The sequence below is a fragment of the Glandiceps talaboti genome, chromosome 3, assembly GCF_964340395.1.
Source record: "Glandiceps talaboti chromosome 3, keGlaTala1.1, whole genome shotgun sequence".
In the NCBI taxonomy this organism is placed as follows: domain Eukaryota; kingdom Metazoa; phylum Hemichordata; class Enteropneusta; family Spengelidae; genus Glandiceps; species Glandiceps talaboti.
The window spans coordinates 28,824,899-28,848,379 of NC_135551.1; the positions used below are offsets into that span (position 1 = coordinate 28,824,899).

The 23,481-nt window shown below is 34.6% G+C and overlaps 3 protein-coding genes across 11 annotated transcripts in view; 2 read left to right on the top strand and 1 right to left on the bottom strand.

The window, feature by feature from the left end:
• The window catches only part of LOC144453991 (uncharacterized), a 52,424-nt gene extending 43,988 nt beyond the window's left edge, over window positions 1-8,436 (top strand). For 7 of the 9 annotated variants that reach the window (XM_078145369.1, XM_078145371.1, XM_078145375.1 and 4 more), the window contains one exon: window positions 801-3,274. In XM_078145369.1, coding sequence (XP_078001495.1) covers window positions 801-2,948 — 2,148 coding nt within the window. In that variant the 3' untranslated portion in view covers window positions 2,949-3,274. Of the gene's footprint in view, window positions 1-800; window positions 3,275-3,297; window positions 4,353-5,418 lie in introns of those variants that run through there. The other 2 variants (XM_078145377.1, XM_078145376.1) reach the window with 2 other exon arrangements.
• A 340-nt stretch (window positions 8,437-8,776) lies between these two features.
• Window positions 8,777-19,913, bottom strand: LOC144432530 (acetyl-CoA acetyltransferase, mitochondrial-like). The gene is made up of 12 exons (XM_078120756.1): window positions 19,856-19,913; window positions 19,002-19,043; window positions 18,039-18,156; window positions 17,114-17,209; window positions 16,666-16,766; window positions 13,761-13,853; window positions 13,329-13,481; window positions 12,248-12,299; window positions 11,084-11,290; window positions 10,767-10,831; window positions 9,973-10,130; window positions 8,777-9,616 (listed from the first exon to the last, which is right to left on the bottom strand). The coding sequence occupies exons 1-12, from the start codon at window positions 19,907-19,909 to the stop codon at window positions 9,496-9,498; spliced, it is 1,260 nt and encodes a 419-aa protein (XP_077976882.1). The 5' UTR covers window positions 19,910-19,913; the 3' UTR covers window positions 8,777-9,495.
• A 361-nt stretch (window positions 19,914-20,274) lies between these two features.
• The window catches only part of LOC144433441 (uncharacterized), a 3,234-nt gene continuing 27 nt past the window's right edge, over window positions 20,275-23,481 (top strand). Inside the window, exons 1-7 of the mRNA XM_078121759.1 lie at window positions 20,275-20,509; window positions 21,063-21,110; window positions 21,317-21,393; window positions 21,702-21,756; window positions 22,299-22,476; window positions 22,856-22,962; window positions 23,379-23,481. The exon at window positions 23,379-23,481 is cut by the window's right edge and continues 27 nt beyond it. Coding sequence (XP_077977885.1) covers window positions 20,375-20,509; window positions 21,063-21,110; window positions 21,317-21,393; window positions 21,702-21,756; window positions 22,299-22,476; window positions 22,856-22,962; window positions 23,379-23,481 — 703 coding nt within the window. The 5' untranslated portion in view covers window positions 20,275-20,374. The remainder of the gene's footprint in view (window positions 20,510-21,062; window positions 21,111-21,316; window positions 21,394-21,701; window positions 21,757-22,298; window positions 22,477-22,855; window positions 22,963-23,378) is intronic.

Consider the following 23,481-nt stretch of genomic DNA (forward strand, 5'->3'; position numbering starts at 1 on the left):
TTTGAAGACAATGTAATAGAATACCAGTTTATGAAAAGAAGTTAAATTTATTGCAATAAAGCATGGTGTACAGAGACTAGTATGATATGAGTGAGGGGACTGGGGTTGTGGGGTAGGGTATGGGTGCAGGGTAGGGTAGATTAGGGTATGGTAGGGGTGTAGGATGGGATGGGGGTTGTAGAGTAGGAATGGGGTATAGGGTAGAGGTTACTACATGTAGTCAAACACTTTGATCATCTAGTCTATGGAGAGAGACGGTTCAGAAATTACAGATTTGCTTGGTTGAATGTATTCTACAATGCTGTAGGAAAATACCAGCTATGTAATACAGACAGGTTACCATGATTTATTATTAGCATGGGATATTTCTGACAAACTACTAAATTTTGTATTGTATGTATGTATATATGCATGTATGCATGTATGCATGTATGTATGTATGTATGTATGTATGTATGTATGTATGTATGTATGTATGTATGTATGTATGTATGTATGTATGTATGTATGTATGTATGTATGTATGTATGTATGTATGTATGTATGTATGTGTTCATCACTGCTCTGTATTGAAAGACAAATTTGTTGATATTGGTCAACATGATAAAATAGTTTTCTTTGAGGCACTACATGTTCATAGTAAGTGATAGGAGAACACCAATTCATGGTACACCAGAAAAAAATAGTCGTGCATGACATCAAATTGGCTTAGATGACACACTGATGTTCTTTAGTATATTAGCTAGCTTAATACAACTGTCACAAGATAACTATAATTTTTGTCTTTTTATCTTTGACAGAGACAAGTCTCCAATTGTAACTGTATGCCTTATATTAGAAGACTGGAAAACCAGTTAGAAGCTACAAAAGAGAAGTTTATGTACGAAATAGAGTCAACATCTCAAATGATGGAAGACAAAATGAAGTACTTTGATAAGAAGATGGCGCATCAGTCAAGTTGTTTAGATCAGCTGTGTAAAGAACGTATAACAGCTGAAAGGACAGAATGCTTACATAGGATTGACAGGAGAGCACAGAAAGAACAAGCAGAGTTTGAAAGACGCAGTACTGTTAGGATTAATGCTCTTAGGAGAGAACTCAAAGGCTGGTTTGAAGACCGATTTAAACACTTTGAGAGAAAGTATGGTGATGATTTTGTCATAAATGGTGACGGTTCAATTATAGACAGAACGAGTGACCCCGGACAAGACGATGATGACGAGTATGATGAACCAGGCGCGTCATTATTGCGGTCAAAATCAGAAGGAAGGTTGCCAAGCAACTATCATAATTCCGAGCATACCCAAAATTGTACTGAAAGTGATTCGCAGGAAGATGAAGTTCCATCAACATCACAACCTGGTGGTAATAAAGCATCAGATCAGTCAACGCCACAATCCGGTGTCAAACCATCAGATCCTATTACTGCCACTCGAACTCTGCAAGAAGTACGTTATGCAAAGACTAAACCAATTGAAAATGCTGCTGCTGATCCCCTTCTTTTAGAAGAGGAATCAGAAAATACTGCCACTGATAGAGAACATGACTCAAATGACGGGAGACCTGTTAAGCCTCCTAAACCCCCCAAGCCACCCAAACCTGCAAAACCACCCCCTCCACCACGTACTGTCAGTTATCCTTCAAATCCCACGACTGGTGCTATTCCTAAACGAACTGTTGGCCAGCAATGGGAACAGCAAACCAGAAATGTGAATGGAAACAATGTAGCAGGACACACCAGTAGTCCTCTACAGTCATCACAGTATCTCACTCAGAACCACACAAGTACAAATATTACAAGACCAGGACAAAATGTAGCAAACACTTCAGAACCTGGTCAGAACAATTCAAACTATCTTCAGAGAAACTCTGGTAATGATACCACAAATCTACAAGGAAACTCAAGAACAGATATTTCTTCATCTCATGAGAATCAACCGACACCAAATCGTTCATTTTTACACCGTAATTCCGGAGTGAAATCTGAAGGGTTCATAAGACCTAATCCCACACAGTCTGGGGGTATGGCAAGATTTTATTTGCACTCCCAAAGAACTCCAGCGCCTTCCTATTCTGCTCTTAGGACTCAAAACTCATCTCAGAGTCCACATTCCATTGCAGTATCGCCAATATCTGTTAATACATCACTTGCAAATGCTTCCATACCTGCCAAGGAATCACCTAGCACTCTTACCTCTAGTCCTGACTCCACAAGCACGCCCCGTGCACACAATAATTATATTGCAATGAACAATAATCGTGACAGCTCAGATTCAACGTCCACAAGTACAAGTTCACGCTCACGCAGAGACCCTATTGATCCTTTGCTTGCACTTGCATTACTGGAGGAAAATAATAACCCAGCAAAAATACCTAGTAGTAAACCTCCACAGTTAATTGATGCACCAAGTTCATCTGGACAGAATACGCCAAGTCCAGTCCCATATGGTCAACAGACTCGGAGGTCAATGTACTCACCACTTGATCGTAGAAATCAACCGATCTCTAAAGTGGATGTTCGGCAATCTCAACAAGTTGCAAGAGACAACTCATACAAGTTTACTGCCAGTGGAAAACCACATCCATCAACTAATGATCGCTTGAATGTCGAAAGTCCTGGAGAACAAGTTGTACCGAAGAGTCCAGTCCCACCTCGTCAAAACGGTGGCCCTCACTGTAAGTCGAATTCTCAACGTTATAGCACGGATAGTAGCGATACTAGTTTTGATGCTGTCACGGTAACACAGCATTTCTTTGATACTGTATCAACACAGATGGAAAGGTGGTACGAGAGACGTATACAAGACGTACAGAAACAAGCCGAAAATAAAGTAGTCACTCAACAGAACGAAATGAAAACCAAGTTAGAGGAACTAGAGTCACAAATTAAAGACTTAAAAACAAGTGACGAAAAAGATCAGGAGAAAGAAGGGCAAATACTTGTATAGACACTCTCTATCTGCATGTTATCAAAATTATTAATAGCATGTAAGGAATCATGTATATATAGCTTGGCATAAATAGACAAAGTTTTAACTTGGATGGCATTATTTGTATAAAATTTGTAATGTGTTGTATGCTACTGGTATTCGTGTGCTAACATTGGTCAAAAGGGGACACTTTACTGTGAAAAAACTAACTGCATTCCTCTTTCTTTTAAAAAACTCTTTTCTATTTAAATCTACAAATCTACAAATGCTACTCAATTAACTGCACTGTGGAACTTTTTAAGAAATTGTAACTTCACTCACCCCTAACTTGTGTCATCTTTGGTTTGTTCCCCTATGTAACTTAAAGGTGGCAGAGTCCAATATGATAGAAATTAGGGGTGCAATATTCACTTTGGTGTGTAAATCACAAGATTGGTCGGTGACTTTGTAATCTTTTAAATATTTTATTCTTACTGATGGGTTGTACTAACTTACCATGGAATGTAAATTAGAAGTGTTGTTGTGTGCATGTAGTTTGCTGACTCTTTCTTTATCCATACTAAAATTCAACCCATGAACAGTTTACAAATACCCCCGCCCTTTAACTTGTCTTAGATAAGTACAAATATCAAACCCTGTGCATGAATTAACTCAATATATATGATTTAAGAGGTGATATGGGTGACATTGACTATGTCTTGTATATTTTTTGTTGTAAATCTCAGTGAAGGTACAAGCAAGGTAGAAGGGTGCACATCTGAGGTATTTTTACAGTGTTTTCAATCGAAGTATGAACAATGAAGTACTGCAACATATTGATACATTACTGAATTTGCCCTGATGCATTGATGTAGATTTAGCGATAGTAGTCATAACATTGCCTATACAAAGTTGAATAACAATGTTTACTTTGATAAAACCACCAAATAGGGTGTAATTATTCACACATCACAGCTAGATGTACTATGTGGAGTGATGTCTAACAACAGCAAACCATGATAACTGTAAGAGGTACCACATTTGCAAATTGCTATGATTTAAAGTTATCAGTAATAACATTAGTGTAAAAGGTCCAGCCGTTAGTATGTAACACGATAACTGTAAGAGGTACCAATTTTGCAAATTGCTATGATTTGAAGTTATCTGTAATAACAGTAGTCTGAAAGGTCCAGCCGTTGGTGTGTAACGACTCGCTACCCCAAGGCTATAACAACAGACACACTTCATATGATGTGACCCTACTAAATTTTATACAAAGACACAAATCTACTTTGGTAATGTATCAATATGTTGTAGTTTACCTACTTTGATTGGAAGCACTGTAAAGGGACAAGTCAGAAATCATGGAGTAAAGTGTATTTTAAGTAGACATAGCAATTAATCTACCTTTAGTAAATTCATTAAAAAGACCATGAAGTCAAAACCACAAAGACTAAAATTGATATAACATGCATTCAATTTGATTACACGTATATTACTATTAGTATTACTGAATTTTGGCAAAAAGGGAAACAAAATGTAAAAACATGTCTTATGTGTAGAAATAAAAGGTTCAATCAGAAATTCTTATTTTTTGTTCATCCAGAAATTCATATTTTTGCATAGAATTTATTTTGCCTTCCTTTCAATGGTTTTTTTTGTACTTCTTGACAACTTAGTAACCTTACATAAAAGATTTTATGAGTATAAATTATTCATAGTTAGATAATGACTAATATTTCCTCGTAGTGAATATTATATCGTTTAAAATAAATAAATAGTAATGGACAAAAATAACATGTTAACAACTCGCGTATATCTGAAATCCAATGCACATTTTTTTATTTATTGTGAGTGAGTTTCTGGATAGTTTTGTTGTAAAATTAAGTCAGGTATAGAATTAAATGAGTTATTGTATTTCAATAAAGAGAAGAACAGTATTAACCATATAAGGTCTTGATCACAGAACTGTATTCATTCTCTAAGGCTGTGGTTTATAAAACAGTATTAATCATATAAGGCCTGTTTTATAAAACAGTATTAATCATATAAGGCCTGGCTTCTAGAATATCTATGTAGTTGTACCCTTAGAATAGGGTATTAGGCCTTATAGTATTAAGCTACTAAAACTAGAAATATGCAAAATAAAGTATCATTTTCATTCATATCACCTCTTAAAAAGTACAATTCTGCATGTCATCTGAAACAGGTGTAAGTTTGTACTGAGTTCACCCTAAAAGTTTTACCTGCACACCACTGATTTACTTATAGTGGATTCACTCACCACTCAAAAGAATTGGTTTATACCACATTTGTACAAAGAGCAGGGGTCACAGGTACGTTGATAATCAAAACTATAGAGTCTAACTCTAAATTGATCAAATTTCAGACCAAGTCTTTTCAAAATTGATCAAACTTCAAACCAAGTCTTTCCAAAATTTGAGAGACAGCACTGCAGATTTCTTGCACGCAAAACTAACTTTCACGTTTTGACTTTTATTAATTGTAGATGCAGTACTGTGAGATAAGAGACCGGAGGTCAAAGGTCAAAGGTCAGAATATTGGAACTCGGTTCCTGTACAGTCTCCTCAAGACATTTTGCTAAAAAATAAAAAATAAACAAAAACCCAGAATAATTGATATGTATATTTTAGAAGGACTTTTAACCTTGAAGGTGGCCACCATGTTAAAGTATAGTAAAGGATAGTTTAAGTTATCTGATATATTTTATCAGACCAAGACTTCTGGATGTTTTTCCAAACTATTGGAGTATAATTTTTATACTGTTAATATAAGCAATACTTTTAAATCAAGTCAGTAAATTATGACTTGTTATTCAACTAAGTCAGCGCTTTTTAAAAAATGAGTTTTTGAAACAGACATGTAATATATAATCTGAGGATAACATTTTGTTTAGAAATTGCCAGTAGAATTGAAGAAATGTTCAATACTAATACTAATATTGCTTGGTATATATTTCATCTGAAATGTATGATAGTAAAAATGCTTGTTATATATTTCATTTGAAATGTACAATACTAAAAATGCTTGTTATATATTTCATCTGAAATGTACAATACTAAAAATGCTTGTATATTTTTCATTTGAAACAGGTATGATAGTGAAAATGCTTGTATATTTCATTACATCTGAAATATACGATAGTAAAAATGCTTATTTTTTTCATTTGAAATGTACAATACTAAAAATACTTGTATATTTCATTGTCTGAAATGTACAATACTAAAAGTGCTTGTTATATATTTCATCTGAAATGTACGATAGTAAAAATGCTTGTGGTATATTTCCTTGTTTGAAATGTACGATAAAAAGTTGTGATATTTCATTTTCAATCTAATGTAGTTTATGTCTAGACTTGACTTTTAAGTTGTAATATTTATGTATGTATATATGTATGTAGTTTTTGGTTTTTTGATGTCGACTGTTTCAGAGAGTGTTGTCTTTAATGTAGTGTTCATATAGTCTTAAAATATGTACATTTCTAACACCATACCCATGTGCCTTCCATACTAATGATCATGCAACCATTCCATTTGAAAATAAAATCTATTTTTCACCAACTAAACTGATTCATGTGCTTGTAGAATTTGTCGTTTTCTTCCCCGTAATAATGCCACTAACACAGTGTACATCCCCCAATCATCCCCTGTGCTGCAGTTAATTTAGTATGGTCCTGTGAATGTCAAAGATTTAGTGGTTTTGTCCACTATGTCTCTGCAGATGGGGTGAGCAGGCAGGGCAGGGGAGGTATGGATATGGATATGCCTCAGAAAATGTGTGGGCTATCATATTTCATGTGATTCTCTTGTGAGAAGAGAAAAGTGATATTTTGTTAAAATTTTGCCTTTATTTATTTTTATTGACATCAAATTTAAAATTATACCTGAACAAAGAGAAGCTCAAATAATGAAACTCAAAATAATGATAAATTTTTGGCAAATACAAGAATTCCATCGTACTCTTTATATTAATATTTTATATAAGCGTTAACATAGTAGTGCGTACCATGTCATAATGAATATAACAAATTAATGGCTTGTAAAAATGAGGATGAGGTGGGAAGATTAAAGGTGTGGTTGAGATTTGGCTGATAGAAGTTTGTTGTGGAAGGAGCAATGTGACCTGATTATTAAGTGTCTCCAATAGGCCATAGACCCTCCACCAACTGTCTATGAATAGGCAGACATTCCTTCAATAACGTGATGTATTTAGTGGTATAAAGACTAACTAGACAACTCTAGAAATATGCTTTCCAGTATCAGAAAATTAACGTTTTAATATCAATAATCTACTAGCAGCATCCATTTTTACCTAACAAAGTTGTATCGAGCATTGCAGGATAACTTGAAGAGCGCCACCAACGCTGGCATGAGATGTTTCTTTCAAGAAGATAACACGATGTGTAGAGCACCACCAACGGTCATTGTAAGATTATATTTGCTAGCGGGAAAACGATACTGGTAGTAGTCTGAGATGGTTTATGGTTCAGTTTTCATATGATTAACTTAGTTCTACTTTCTATACATTCATGTCAAGATACTATAATTGTGTACATAGCTAAATAAATCCATAATTTTCAAGTTTAATTCATATGGCTAATTGAAGTCTTGCTTCTCATGATTTACTTGAGCCATTTTGTACACAACTTTAGTTAGTATTTTAATATTTATATATCAATGAATATTTATATTTATGTTTTGATTTTTATTCATATTTTACCTGTCCTTGCTCAGAAACAGAACACTATATTAGATCATGACTGTGATCACCGTGGTAACAAGCAAGTCTTTTCAACATTGCAACACACACACTGTCACATTTTCAGCCCAGTCTTCATATTTTTGGGGCACTGGTTCTAGAAGTTGGGTATAAAATGTATCCATTAATGAAGGAAGAATTAGATTCCAAATTGGAAAGTTTGAGAGAATCGCTTTAGGGAATGGCAGACTGAAAGGTCTGTTATTGTTGTCACTCCAATTAACCATAACCTAAACACTGTTTGTAACATGTAATTACAGGAGTGTATACATTGATGAATCTCTCACTTAATACTTAGGGTGGAGTGTGTACATTGATTACTCTTCCAGTTAATACTTAGGGTGCACAGGTAAAAATTGCTTAGCCTAGAGTGTCATTAATCTACAGTCATGGTATTCTAGGGGTTAAAGGTTACAAAGTATTCTAACTGGTAACGGTTGACTGTTAAAAGTAAATTTTATGAGTAAAAATACTAGGTGTGACTGCACCATGAAAAGAAAAGCTCAATGAAGAAGCTTCTATAGCAGTGTTGTTAGAAACTATCTCACTACACCAACTTCTGGTTGAATATTTTAAGCAGTGTTGGAGCTTGATGCTTGGCCCAGTACTATTACCATATAGGTAGCTTTAGTATCTTAGGGGGTCTTTATATAGAAAATCTATGGATGATGTCAGACTTCAAGAAGAGTCTGATCATGTGCATTAAAAATAACAAATATTTATTTCTGAATAAAATATTTACTTTGAAATTGAAGTAATGTTATTGACTCCATGAATATGGCTCTATGGTCAATCAATCAATAAATCTAACAATTGATTAGTTATTTCCAAGTTATTGATTGATCATATTGTCATCGCCATTATCTCCTATATGATATCTTCAGTGTTGTTCTGTGTTTGTCATAACAAATCGTGAATACAAATTATTCAGTTCTTGTGATGTTCACATTACCTCTGTACCCATGACATAGATAAAAGTGATAATCACACTGACTCCAACTAAGTGAAGTTTATGAATGGAGAACAATGCAAATCAAAGACACATTTTTACAATAATTGTTTTTATTAATTGTTAAAGTTACAGCACTCTTTAAGGTCAGTATAGGTATTGGTATGCATTGCATTTAGGTCTTTCAAATCACTTTAAATAAAGATTATATCATCAAATCACTTCTGACAAACATCCTTCTTATTCATCACCTGAAATAAACTATGTCAGAAAAAGAATGTTTGCCTTGAAGGCTAGTGTACTTTATATACAATGGGAAATGACATAGGTTTATACTTTGTATTATTCACTGACTGTGGACTATGATGGAAATCCATTTTAGTATGAACAGCGCCCTCTACGACCAGGTAACATTTGGCTTTTGAACAGCACCCTCTACAAATTTTGCATGGAGCCAAAGTGTTTATATTTTGGGAAAGACAAATATTCACCATGTTTTGTTGACAATTAGCTGTGTCATCAATTTTCATCTGATATTGCTCCTTAGACTTCCAGCAACAACGTTTTTTCTCTGTTTCACACACATTCTATCACCCTTGAAATAATATTTGGTTATAAAGTTCACACTGTACCGTTAACTCAATGAGTTCGCTGTGAGTGTGGCACTCTGTTTTAGATATCTTTATTTTCAGAGATCATGAGTCCTTGCCATAAGCATGTCAGACTGAAATGATGTACGTAGATGCCTGTACCTCCTACATAAATTGAAGTAATCCTCTGTAACTTGTAGATGGAAGTAAGTGGAAGACACCATTATAGAGTTTACGTGTCAGCTTACATGGTTAGAAAAATGTCATCTCACAGTTTTTCAATCAAAATAGCTGAAGCCCCGCCACCACCATTACAAATTCCTGCTAATCCTTTTTCTCCAGGTTTCAAATTATGGACCATGTGACCTGTGATTCTTGCTCCTGACATACTGAAACAAGAAGATAAAAACCAACTACTTGAGATTGTATATATATATATAAATGTTTGGAGTCGATGTCCTAACCATAGACAGTGGGGTCTATGTTCCAACCATAGACAGTGGGGTCTATGTCCTAACTATAGACAGTGGGGTATATGTCCTAACTATAGACAGTGGGGTATATGTCCTAACCATAGACAGTGGGGTCTATGTTCTAACCATAGACAGTGGGGTCTATGTCCTAACTATAGACAGTGGGGTCTATGTTCTAACCATAGACAGTGGGGTCTATGTCCTAACTATAGACAGTGGGGTCTATGTCCTAACCAAAGGTATAGACAGTCACAATGATAACATGTACTTACCCAATAGGATGTCCAATACTGACGGCACCACCGTGGATGTTAACTTTGTCTGGGTCAATACCTAGCATCTTTATATTGGCCAGTACTACTACAGAAAAGGCTTCATTGATTTCAAACATGGCGACATCGTCTTGTTTCACTCCTGTCTGTTCCAATACCTGCAATGATAAGGGGTGGAAACTTAGATATGGTGTATATCTTCAAATTATTGTACCTTTCTCTTAGAAACCGGTGAACAAAATTTGAATCATGAGGTGGAAACTTAGATGTTGTGTGTATGCTCAAGTTATTGTACCTATCTCTTTCAAAAATGTAGCGTACAACATTTGAACCAGGTGAAATGTTTGAAATACATGTTCATGTTATCATAATTCTCTCCCCATGGAGTTTGTTTTATCCTAGAGACAAGATATATGACATAATGAATGGTTAATCTATCAATGAATACGATATTGTGAAAGTTGGGTATGATATAGTGAAAGTTGGGTATGATATAGTGAAAGTTGGGTATGATATAGTGAAAGTACAGCAGTATAAATGAGAACAGGAATACATAAATTTCCAGTAATATTAAGTCTCTAATTGCCTGCCCTTTCCATCTCTCACTAGTACCATCCACAAAGTCAACACATACATACATACATACATACATACATACATACATACATACATACATACATACATACATACATACATACATACATACATACATACATACATACATACATACATACATACATACATACACACACACACACACACACACACACGCACACGTACACACACATACATACCTTTGGCATAGCATAGGCTGGTGCTATAGGGAAGTCAATGGGGGCAATTGCTGCATCTGCAAATCCTATAGAAAAGATATATATCAGCAGTTAATTCCTTTCCACTGTTTGTAATTAATATTTTTAACACATCCTCCTTCCTGGCACCCACCCACCCTCCCTCCTGACACTTACCCTCAAATCTACCACTTACTCTCCCTTCTAGTACTCACCTTCCAACAATCAGTAATTTGCTTCTCTCATCTCAAATTATTTCTCTTTGCTTTCAAAAATGTACAATAAATCATGAAAAATAGAAAAAGATGACAAGAACTCACCTACAATTCTAGCCAATGGTGTAACACCCAGTCTCTCTGCAGCCTGTGCAGTCATCAGTACTAAGGCAGCAGCACCATCATTTAGAGTGCTAGCATTAGCAGCTGTTACCGTTCCACCATCTTTCTGAAATACTGTCTTTAGGGCTGGAAATTTGGCAAAATTCACTTTTTTGTATTCTTCATCTTCTTTAATAACCACTTCTGGTCCTGTCAGACGTGAAAAGTAGTTTATGATTTCAATTTGTCGTTCCAAAGTAACTACCGGTATATTACACTGTCCTATTTTATAATTATTTTCATATCAAAAGAGTACACGTAGCAGATTTTCAGATCACTGTGAGGTCAAAGGTGACATATTTGTTGACAAGGGTCAATGGTCAGTAATTCAGATACGTTATTCACATTTGCAGGTGGTTTGATTGCTGTGTAACAGTAAACACATCTTATACTTTTGAACAACAACAACAACAACAACAACAACAACAACAACAACAACCCCAAAATACATTAAACACCTAAAAGAGGCTTCTTGAAACACTCTGGTCTCTATAACACAAAGACGTAATGACTCAGAATTAATTGTCCTCTGTGTAAACACCAAATTTCATACCTTGTGTTGATGTGTAGAGACATGGAGTGAATCAGGGTATATGGTTAGAGAGTTCCAGAGGTAGAACATGTATGTATAAATGGGCTACTGTTAGCAAAGTGTATTCTGACATAGTGCCTCTATCACGATAGACAGACAGAGTGTGAATCTGACAATGTAGTGGTCTACTTGATTCAGGACAATTTATGTCAACAAATAACAGAGTAAGTAAATAGTCTTCAGTGCTGTACTCTCATTTATCATGGCTTGCAAGACAGGCTACTACACATACACTCTAACAGAGAATACACACTGGTACATTAATCAAACAGGATCCCAACACCAACCACATTTATCAAACAGGTCCTATGACCCTCATACCAACCACATTTATCAAACAGGTCCTACGACCCTCATACCAACCACATTTATCAAACCGGTCCTATGATCCTCATACCAACCACATTTATCAAACAGGTCCTAAGACCCTCATACCAACCACATTTATCAAACAGGTCCTAAGACCCTCATACCAACCACATTTATCAAACAGGTCCTATGACCCTCATACCAACCTTTTCTTTGTGGAATACTGACAGGTACAATCTCCTTATCAAAGATACCACTCTGTAATCAATTCATAAAATGGTTGTCATGATATGTAAATAACACTTCATGCATGTTATATTTATAATGTCTCTTATTACAACAACCCTGCACAGTACAATTTCAAATTATAGTAATTTCTTACAAGTCTAGTATGTGATGGTAGGGAGAGTGGAAATGCATACAACTATTGACACCAGATTCACTGTGGATGAATGGATCCTGTTACAGACAAGGAAAGTAAACAACTGAATTGGAGTAATAATACTTGGCTCAGTACGTTGGAACAGGAGAGACTTGTATTACATTTCATCATTAGAAAAGAACAGTTTTATGGCCTCTTTTACATTTACATGAAATGCCAGGGGAACTGGAAATTTGTTTGTGAACATGAATAATTATGTAAAGTGGCCATAAAACTGTTCTATCAAATGATGGAATGTAATACAAGTCTCTGTATTTCCAACATGCTGTGCCAAGTGTTATTAATCCAATCCAATTCAGTTGTTTACTTTACCTATTTGTAACAGGTTCAGTTCATCCATGGTCTGATGTCTGAAGTTGTACAACTATTAATTTGTTGAAAGTGAAAGTTTTTCTTGGTTTATGAATATGTTAATCTTTGTCACAACAAAAACCATGACTTGTTAAACTGTACAAACCCAAAATATCAAGCAAACAGTAATCTTAAAATTCTTCATCATTGATTTTTCAGTCCCCTTTGTCTCAGATTATCTTCTCAATCCATCAAAATGGCTAAATTTGGACTTTATTATATTTGCATAAACGGTAGCACAGTTGTAACCACAGAACAAATATATTTACCAAGTTGTAGGAATAATTTCAATGTGTATAAGCTATGCAAATGGACTGAAATACATACATGACATTGTTGTCACAAACTTGTATATTTCTAAGGACTGAAAAATTATTCCAAAACATTATCACAGCACTCTTTCCAAACTGTGTATGCAAATTTAACTTTATCATTATAATTTCAGAACATATTTTACACAGAATGGCAGGTTTGAAACAAAAAATTATTCTTACCTCAGCAGCTTTCTGACTATTTTTGTATGAATTAATAGCATATTGGTCCTGTTCTTCTCGTCCAATGTTCATTTTTTTAGCAGTGTTTTCAGCACAGTTACCCATATGGATTTTATTGTATACATCAGTCAAACCATCCCTCACAATACCATCCTGAAATAAATTTATAATTGACAAATGTGATGACGAAGTTTTAAGAATTCAGCTTATTTGTGAAGTTAATATATAATGTATTTTTGTCATCATATCAAATTACAATGACATCATCCATTTCTGTATACAAGGTGCAATGACATCATCAGTTTCTGTATGTACACTACAATTGCATTAGTGTATGCATGGACATTACAGTGACATCCGTTTATGCATGTACGTTGCCATGACATCTGTTTATTGAGATATACAGGCTGACAGGGTCAATTGCCACCTTACCTCAAGTTTATGTCCTCCATACGCTGGTGCATTTCTATTCATCATAAATGGTACATTTGACATACTCTCCATACCACCTGCCACCATCACATCCTGGAAAGAGTTCACAAAATAGATGTTCATGTAACCCATAGTTAACACTGAAGTCTGGTCTAAATACCACATACCTGTATTAATCAGTTTACCACATACCTGTACTAATCAGTTTATCACATACCTGTAGTAATCAGTTTCTCACCTGTAGTAATCAGTTTATCACATACCTGTACTAATCAGTTTATCACATACCTGTACTAATTAGTTTATCACATACCTGTACTAATTAGTTTATCACATACCTGTACTAATTAGTTTATCACATACCTGTACTAATCAGTTTATCACATACCTGTACTAATTAGTTTATCACATACCTGTACTAATTAGTTTATCACATACCTGTACTAAATCAGTTTATCACATACCTGTACTAATCAGTTTATCACATACCTGTACTAATCAGTTTATCACATATTTGTACTAAATCAGTTTATCACATACCTGTATTAATCAGTTTATCACATACCTGTACTAAATCAGTTTATCACATACCTGTACTAATCAGTTTATCACATACCTGTACTAATCAGTTTATCACATACCTGTACTAAATCAGTTTATCACATACCTGTAGTAGTTTATCACATACCTGTAAGGTAACCAGTTTATCACATACCTGTACTAAATCAGTTTATCACATACCTGTACTAATCAGTTTATCACATACCTGTAGTAATCAGTTTATCACATACCTGTAGTAATCAGTTTATCACATACCTGTAGTAATCAGTTTATCACATACCTGTACTAATCAGTTTATCACATACCTGTAAGGTAATCAGTTTATCACATACCTGTACTAATCAGTTTATCACATACCTGTAAGGTAACCAGTTTATCACATACCTGTACTAAATCAGTTTATCACATACCTGTAGTAATCAGTTTATCACATACCTGTACTAAATCAGTTTATCACATACCTGTATTAATCAGTTTCTCACATACCTGTAGTAATCAGTTTATCACATACCTGTACTAATCAGTTTATCACATACCTGTACTAATCAGTTTATCACATACCTGTAAGGTAATCAGTTTATCACATACCTGTACTAATCAGTTTCTCACATACCTGTAGTAATCAGTTTATCACATACCTGTACTAATCAGTTTCTCACATACCTGTAGTAATCAGTTTATCACATACCTGTAGTAATCAGTTTATCACATACCTGTACTAATCAGTTTATCACATACCTGTAAGGTAATCAGTTTATCACATACCTGTACTAAATCAGTTTATCACATACCTGTACTAATCAGTTTATCACATACCTGTACTAATCAGTTTATCACATACCTGTACTAATCAGTTTATCACATACCTGTACTAATTAGTTTATCACATACCTGTACTAATCAGTTTATCACATACCTGTAGTAGTTTATCACATACCTGTAAGGTAACCAGTTTATCACATACCTGTACTAATCAGTTTATCACATACCTGTACTAATCAGTTTATCACATACCTGTAGTAATCAGTTTATCACATACCTGTAGTAATCAGTTTATCACATACCTGTACTAATTAGTTTATCACATACCTGTACTAATCAGTTTATCACATACCTGTACTAATCAGTTTATCACATATTTGTACTAATCAGTTTATCACATACCTGTACTAATCAGTTTATCACATACCTGTACTAATTAGTTTATCACATACCTGTACTAATTAGTTTATCACATACCTGTACTAATCAGTTTATCACATATTTGTACTAATCAGTTTATCACATACCTGTACTAATCAGTTTATCACATACCTGTACTAATTAGTTTATCACATACCTGTACTAATTAGTTTATCACATACCTGTACTAATCAGTTTATCACATACCTGTACTAATTAGTTTATCACATACCTGTACTAATTAGTTTATCACATACCTGTACTAATCAGTTTATCACATACCTGTACTAATCAGTTTATCACATACCTGTACTAATTAGTTTATCACATACCTGTACTAATCAGTTTATCACATACCTGTACTAATTAGTTTAACACATACCTGTACTAAATCAGTTTATCACATACCTGTACTAAAAAACACATACCTGTACTAATCAGTTTATCACATACCTGTACTAATTAGTTTAACACATACCTGTACTAATCAGTTTATCACATACCTGTACTAATCAGTTTATCACATACCTGTATTAATCAGTTTATCACATACCTGTACTAATCAGTTTATCACATACCTGTACTAATTAGTTTAACACATACCTGTACTAATCAGTTTATCACATACCTGTACTAATCAGTTTATCACATACCTGTATTAATCAGTTTAACACATACCTGTACTAATCAGTTTATCACATACCTGTACTAATCAGTTTATCACATACCTGTACTAATTAGTTTAACACATACCTGTACTAATCAGTTTATCACATACCTGTACTAATCAGTTTATCACATACCTGTATTAATCAGTTTATCACATACCTGTACTAAATCAGTTTATCACATACCTGTATTAATCAGTTTAACACATACCTGTACTAATCAGTTTATCACATACCTGTACTAATCAGTTTAACACATACCTGTACTAATTAGTTTATCACATACCTGTACTAAATTAGTTTATCACATACCTGTAGTAATCAGTTTATCACATACCTGTAGTAATCAGTTTATCACATACCTGTACTAATTAGTTTATCACATGGAAGTATTGTTCTTATCAACTTATATTGTCATACCAAAGATTAACATGTGTGACAGACACACAGTTACAGCAATATCTGATGATTACACTGACAGTAAGTATCATTACCTGGTGTCCACACATAAGACTCTGTGCAGCCATCATGATGGACTTCATGCCAGACGCACATACTTTGTTGATAGTGGTGCAAGGAGTGGCAAGAGGCAGACCTGAAAAAAGGAAAAGTTGTAACAAGAATTACATCTTTATGACGGTAACAAAATAACAGTAGAAAATAATTAGTTAAGAAAAACAATACAAAGCAAAGCATAACAGAATACAAAAAAAGATGGCAATATATATGTTTTCAATGTGGTAGCCTGCACAATAAACATCAGTACAGTTAGCTGTTCCAAAGTCATAAATTCATGTATACCATGTAGCATGTTATACCTCTGTATTCCCCTAAGTGCATGGATATAATTTATTCATACTTAAAGTAGGAAGAGTGTTCATTTAGTTTGTCTAGCCTCCACTTCCCAGTAAATCATGAACACGATTCAAGTACTACACCAACCTGCTCCTAATGCTACTTGTCTAGTTGGGGCTTGACCTTCTCCAGCCTGGATGACATTACCCATGTACACTTCCTTTACTTCCTCTGGAGCAATACCTATAAATAAAATAAGTATGATATCTTGTTAGACTTTCAGTGTATTTAGATGTTATTCCCCAATATTTTTTTTCATACAGTCAAGTGAGCTAAGGGGTCTTTGTCACTACGAGATGAAGATGAGTAGTGACAACCCTTAGGTCACGAGTATTTTCCGCTGAATGAAAACAAATATTGGGAATAACATAATTATACCAGCACCAGTAATATCAAAGAAATACTGTGGAAAACTATGTCAATTTTGAACTTTTTGACTCAAATTTTGAACACAGCAGAACCAGCAAAGTAGACATGCACTGTCATGCCACAGACACATGTTGTTGTAATGTAGAATGACCAGAGTATATATTCCATATTTTTTAGAGAGAGAGAGAAAGAAAGAGAGAGAGAGAGAGAGAGAGAGACAGAGACAGAGACAGAGACAGAGACAGAGAGACAAAGAGAGACAGAGAGAGAGAGGGAGGGAGAGATAGAGAGACAGACAGACAGACATACATACATCCATCCATCCATCCATCCATCCATCCATCCATCCATCCATCCATCCATCCATCCATACATACATACATACATACATACATACATACATACATACATACAGACAGACAGACAGACAGACAGACAGACAGACATACATACATACATACATACATACATACATACATACATACATACATACATACAGACAACATACAAACACAGACAGACAGACAGACAGACACACATGCATGCACATGTGTGTGTAAATGCACACATACACACATGCAAATAGTAAGTTAACAATCTAAAGACATCTTAAGACAAATCTTGTGTCTACTTTCTACATTACCTGCTTTCTCTACAGCTGCCTTCAAAGCAATGGCACCAAGTCTTGGTGCTGGAACACCAACTAATGATGACCTAAATGAACCAATAGGTGTTCTGACTGCACTGGCTATGACTACATCCTATATTGAAATGACAATAGCAAGGGTTAACAAACTAATAGGTGTTTACATGACTGATGAAATGAGAGTGCTAGAAATACAATAATTATAATAAGACAGATGATGGGTAAGAAATTAGTGACTACATAACTTAAAGGGTCAACACTCCATCAATGTTGTGCCATGATGAGTTCTGTGGGTTAATTCTCTTCATGTGACTGTAGTTCCTTTTACATGATAAATGTGACACCATTGTGTTCATAACTTTATGAAGGTTGTGTAATGTCATCAACTATGAGGTACACAGGGCTTGAAATTAACTTTTTTCTTTGGTAGACTTAGTGGGCCACCAATTTCAGAAAAAGTGGTAGCATTAGTCCCATATTCCTGAACTGAAAACAGAGTTCCTCTTTTGATTCAAGTCCATAAAACTTCCATCCAGACTACGAGCTGCAAATTATGGTAGCCCCATGACAAGAATTGGTAGTCTGTGGACACAGGACTACTGTTAATTTCGAGCCCTGTGTACAACAGTGACTTTGTTTACACAATTATGCAAATGACATGGACTACACAATAGTACATCAATACTGAGTTGCTAATATTTTTGGGCAATGAATGTAAAATCAAGTAGGATTGTTCAGGAGGAAAGTCAAGTTTTTATTTCCTTTAAATTTCCTACATGTCCTGCATGATAGTTACATCTATACATTATAGCCTTGACATTGAGTTACTAGTATATGTTCAGTGTGAGGATACCAACACTCTGTTATGCAGCATGCTAAGTTATTGTATTTGCCCTCAGAAATATAACCTAATATGAAGGCTATATATAATGATTAATAATATGAATTGATAATACTTACATTCAGTCCCTTGACCACAGAAAAGTTTCGATGTCCAAAAATCTGTAATAAAAGCAATAAAATGATACATAAGTGTGGAAGGATCTGACATTGACAATCAGTGACACCCCTAATAAAGTAACAAGTCAACATTTGAGACTATATTGCATAGACACTGCTACTAAAGAGTAGTGGCTACAGTATAGCCTAGGTAACATGGTTTTTCACCCACATTTTATTATACTGATATCTTCGCAGACATTGACAGACAGAAAAATTAAGAAAAATACAATGTAAAAAAAGATGGGGCAAAATTAAAACTACAATTATTCCAGAGAATTATTCCAGCTATTGTGGCATTTTATTTTTTGTGTACAACACTCCAAGTCCTGCATAGTTTTTCTTAATGGTTATTGAAAAACAATGCTGTGTTTCGAAAATGTGACAATAAATAATATTAAATTTATGATGGCTAATAATATGTCATGAACTCGCTTGACCTTTAACCTGATTTAATACGTGCCAAAACAGATAAAAATATTACCCCTGTATTCACTTATATAGTTATATACATTATTTGTTTTTATCTTCAAAGATATGCAGAGTTTTAAGAATAACTGAATAAATGTCGTCAACGAGCAGTTTCTGAAGTAAAAACCAACCCTTCCACTACCTAAGAAATTGGTAACGTTCACTTTACACACACGTTGGTTGGGAGAACAACCCCCGAGGAACAACCTCCACCAGAGCTGCAGAACAAACCACGAACTCGAAAGTCATCGATATTTACATACAGACGTGAGAGCATACCATAGCATTACAAATGTCGCTAGTATCGAATTTTGCTAAAATTCTGGGTTAAAAAGATAACTTACTGGCGTTTTTATTTGATGTAGCCGTACGCAACTTTTCAACATGTTGGCCGCCATGATGGTTCAGGTTGGACGTATGTAAATTAGCATTTGTTATGTAAATCACGCACCCGGAAGAGAGAATATAACTGAAGCAGATGAGGTAGGAAGCCTTCGGTAATGATACGGGGGGGGGGGGAATTAGCGGAGGGTCAGATTTTACTTAGCTGTGATTGGGAACATTTGAATATTTCACTAACTCATTAAGTAGAGTCACAAATATGTAATGGAGGTTGGTCACTTTCTAGAATTATGATCAGGAGAGGGTCACATTTGACAAGTTCCATCTGATTTTCATCTGGCCCACCCCCGTAATAGTACCGACACCTCCCTTGTGTCGAGCTGGGATGACATGTTCTGAACGTACGTAACCACAGAAAATAGATCATTACTCATGATCGCCATCGACATTGGCCACGAGATACTGCTGACACTAAATTCCTTGGTTGTCTCCCACATACTAGTATACGCTAGGTAGTGAAAATGGCAGCGATTGAAAACTTGGAAATTAGTGAGAAACCGAGTCCGAAGACCAATGTTGTGTATCATCTTCGCGATATAAACCAACGATTAGTCCAAGCATGGAATGAAGAATTTAAAGAATACAACAGTGTTACGGTAAAAAATTGATGATTTTTTTAATTCAACAACAAATACTTTCAAACTTTGAGCAATTCCATAACCCGCCTCCACACCTCAAGTTCAGTACCCACAGTTTCACTTCGGCTAAGGTTATGCAAAATATAACAATTCTGTAACTATGGAAACTTGCTTTACCATATCCAATAACTTTGAACACACTGTCAATACATGTATAGCCTTTCGTACCATCAAATGAATAAGATATGTTTAAAATATTGTTATTGTTTATAATAATAATAATACTGATAATTATTAGTATTAATTATAATTTTCACATTTCGAAATTATGCAAGAGCACTTTCCTTGAGGCAATTTTTTTGAATCTGTACAATTTTGTTGTTTTGGTTTTGCTATTTTATGTTGATCCTGTATTTGAGCTAAGGTAAGGTATATTAAAGTTTAAAGTTATGCAAGTTCAAATTTTGGGGACAATATTATCAATTTTTGGCAGTGATTTAGTGCTCGCATATTCCACTTTTTGAGTTTTATTCTGTAAAAAAACATTTCTTAATTTTGTTTGGCTTTACAGGCAACTTGTGGCGACATCTTCAAAGAAGCCCCGTCAGCTGATGCAATTGTAAGTAATACATTGATCATTCTTATTATTACTGTAATTCACTTTGATTGTTAAGATAATAATGACACAGACAGCCAGGTGGTATCATGATTCATGACACCCTACCACCCCCCCCCCCCCCCCCCACTACCATAAATTTAATACTTTGTTTAATAACACACAAACATATTCCATAATCATGACATTCTTTTCTGAATTCTTACCAGGTTTCCCCGGCAAACAGTTTTGGTTTCATGGATGGAGGAATCGATTATGTGTATTCTGTTCATTTTGGATGGCAAATGTGGGTTTGTATAATGATGAAGTAAACCAATTCATTTTGTCAGTGTATGTGTAACCATGAAAACCAGTGTCACATTTTTATTTTCATGAAATGAAACAAAAAATTAGTCATTTTTGTTTCCAGTCAGATATGAGAACTGCATTCAAATTGCTGTGACTTGGTGAATATTTAACCAAAATATTACTTACCTCAAACGTCCAATAGAAACCCTCAACAAATGTGTAGTACTATGAAATACAAACAAAATTAAAAAAATGTTGCAATTTCCTTGGTATTCAAAGTGAAATCTAATAATTGTATGTTTTTAGGCAGGAAAGGCTTCAGAAAGTTATCAGAGAAGAAAAAGATGGAGAAATATTAGTGGTAAGTTATCAGTTTATATATCACCTGGACTTAATACTTCCTTGATATAAAGTGTGTATACAAATCAGTGTATGACATCTTTTCAATACTTTAAATACTACTCACATATCATTATCCCATTTTCCATCTAATCTGCTGTCCTCTGTTTCATATCTTTCCAATATATAGCGCCCTCAACAATGGAACCTTTTCAATATAGCTCCCTCAATCATGAAACCTTTCCAATATATAGCGTCCTCAATCATGAAATCTTTCCAATGTATAGTGCCCTCCACCATGAGAGCTTTTCGATGTGTATAGCACCCTCCATGTCCACCATGGGGAACTTTCCGATATATATAGCGCCCTCTACCATAAAACCTTTCCAATGTATAACACCTTCTACCATGAGACCTTTCTGATGTGTAGCATACTCTACCATGAAACCTTTCCAATATAGTGTCCTCTATATAAATACTGTCCTTCATGTAAAGCGTGTTCCATTATATATCAGTAATTAACACCTGCCATTGGAATCTTGCTTACTTTCTGTTTGTCTCTAGGGAGATGTTGCAATCATACCAGCCTATGACCCTGACAGTGAAGCCCCAACGCCATCAACAAAACATAATGAAGGAAAACTGATTAAATACCTGATATCTGCACCTACAATGAGAGTACCACAAGTCGTTGCTAATACAGTCAATGCATATCTAGCATTTAGAGCTGTTATTCTAGCAGGTATGACATCAATGGTGGCTAGTAATTAATTTTCGTTTTTTTTCAAGATTAAGACAATTACGTTTACCTAACAATTGTAATAAAGCTAGGGGGTCACTGTTGAGTCAGGTCTTCCAATAAACTGAACTACTCTTTATCAGCTGGTAAACCAAGGAATTTTGCAGGTTTCAATATATAGGATGAGCTATTAGTTATGGAGTGTTTGTTTGTCTCTTTCATAGAATCGTCCAAAGGGATCTGACTTCCAGATCATGTGTTTGCATCTGCTGCAGTAATAAGTAGTACATTTTTATACTTTTGTATTTCATAGATAAGATGATGAATAATATACTTTCATTATTCTGTTACAGATCTCTAATTTGTATTCATTTTATTACAGTTCAAAAATTCAATAAAAGAGATGATGTCGATCCAATAAAATCTGTCCTTTGTCCAGGGTTAGCAACTTCTGTGGGTAAGATGCCTGTAGAGAGGTGTGCACAACAGGTGATACTTTTAAGTTCTTTTGACAAACATTGTAATTTTAAAAATTAGAAGGATAGCAGTTTTCCTCATTGTTTTTTGTACACAACTTTACAATAGTATTATGGATGAGAAATATATACTTATTTTGGATTTTTAATAATAGAGCAACTTTTTGGTTTTACTTGAAAAAACAATGTAAAACAATAGAAACCAAGTCAATGTTTATAACTCAAGATATAGGTTATTTTACATACAGGAAGTGATTTGTAATTAAATTGAGTGGACAAAAGTAATCACAATATCAAGTCTAATCTGAGAATTAATCTTTAATGTTTCCATATATTGAAATATCATCAAGCACAAATGATGGTGTGTAAAGAAAATATCAAAACTTATTTTCATATATTCTCTCATTTTTTATTTTTTTAAAATTCTAGATGAAATTAGCGTATGAAATAAATGAACTTGGTATGCATAGAAATCTATACGCCCCAAAACATCTGACTGAGGTGTGGGAATGCAATGATGTAATGGCTAGTA

What these genes read in the sequence shown, in the direction of transcription:
- LOC144432530 (XM_078120756.1), bottom strand. Translation starts at nt 19,909, where the DNA reads ATGGCGGCCAACATGTTGAAAAGTTGCGTACGGCTACATCAAATAAAA. An exon ending in ATAGTCAGAAAGCTGCTGAG is followed by an intron (nt 12,300 to 13,328) that starts GTAAGAATAATT and finishes AATTGATTACAG; the next exon opens with AGTGGTATCTTTGATAAGGA. An exon ending in CAGTATTCCACAAAGAAAAG is followed by an intron (nt 11,291 to 12,247) that starts GTTGGTATGAGG and finishes CACGTCTGACAG; the next exon opens with GACCAGAAGTGGTTATTAAA.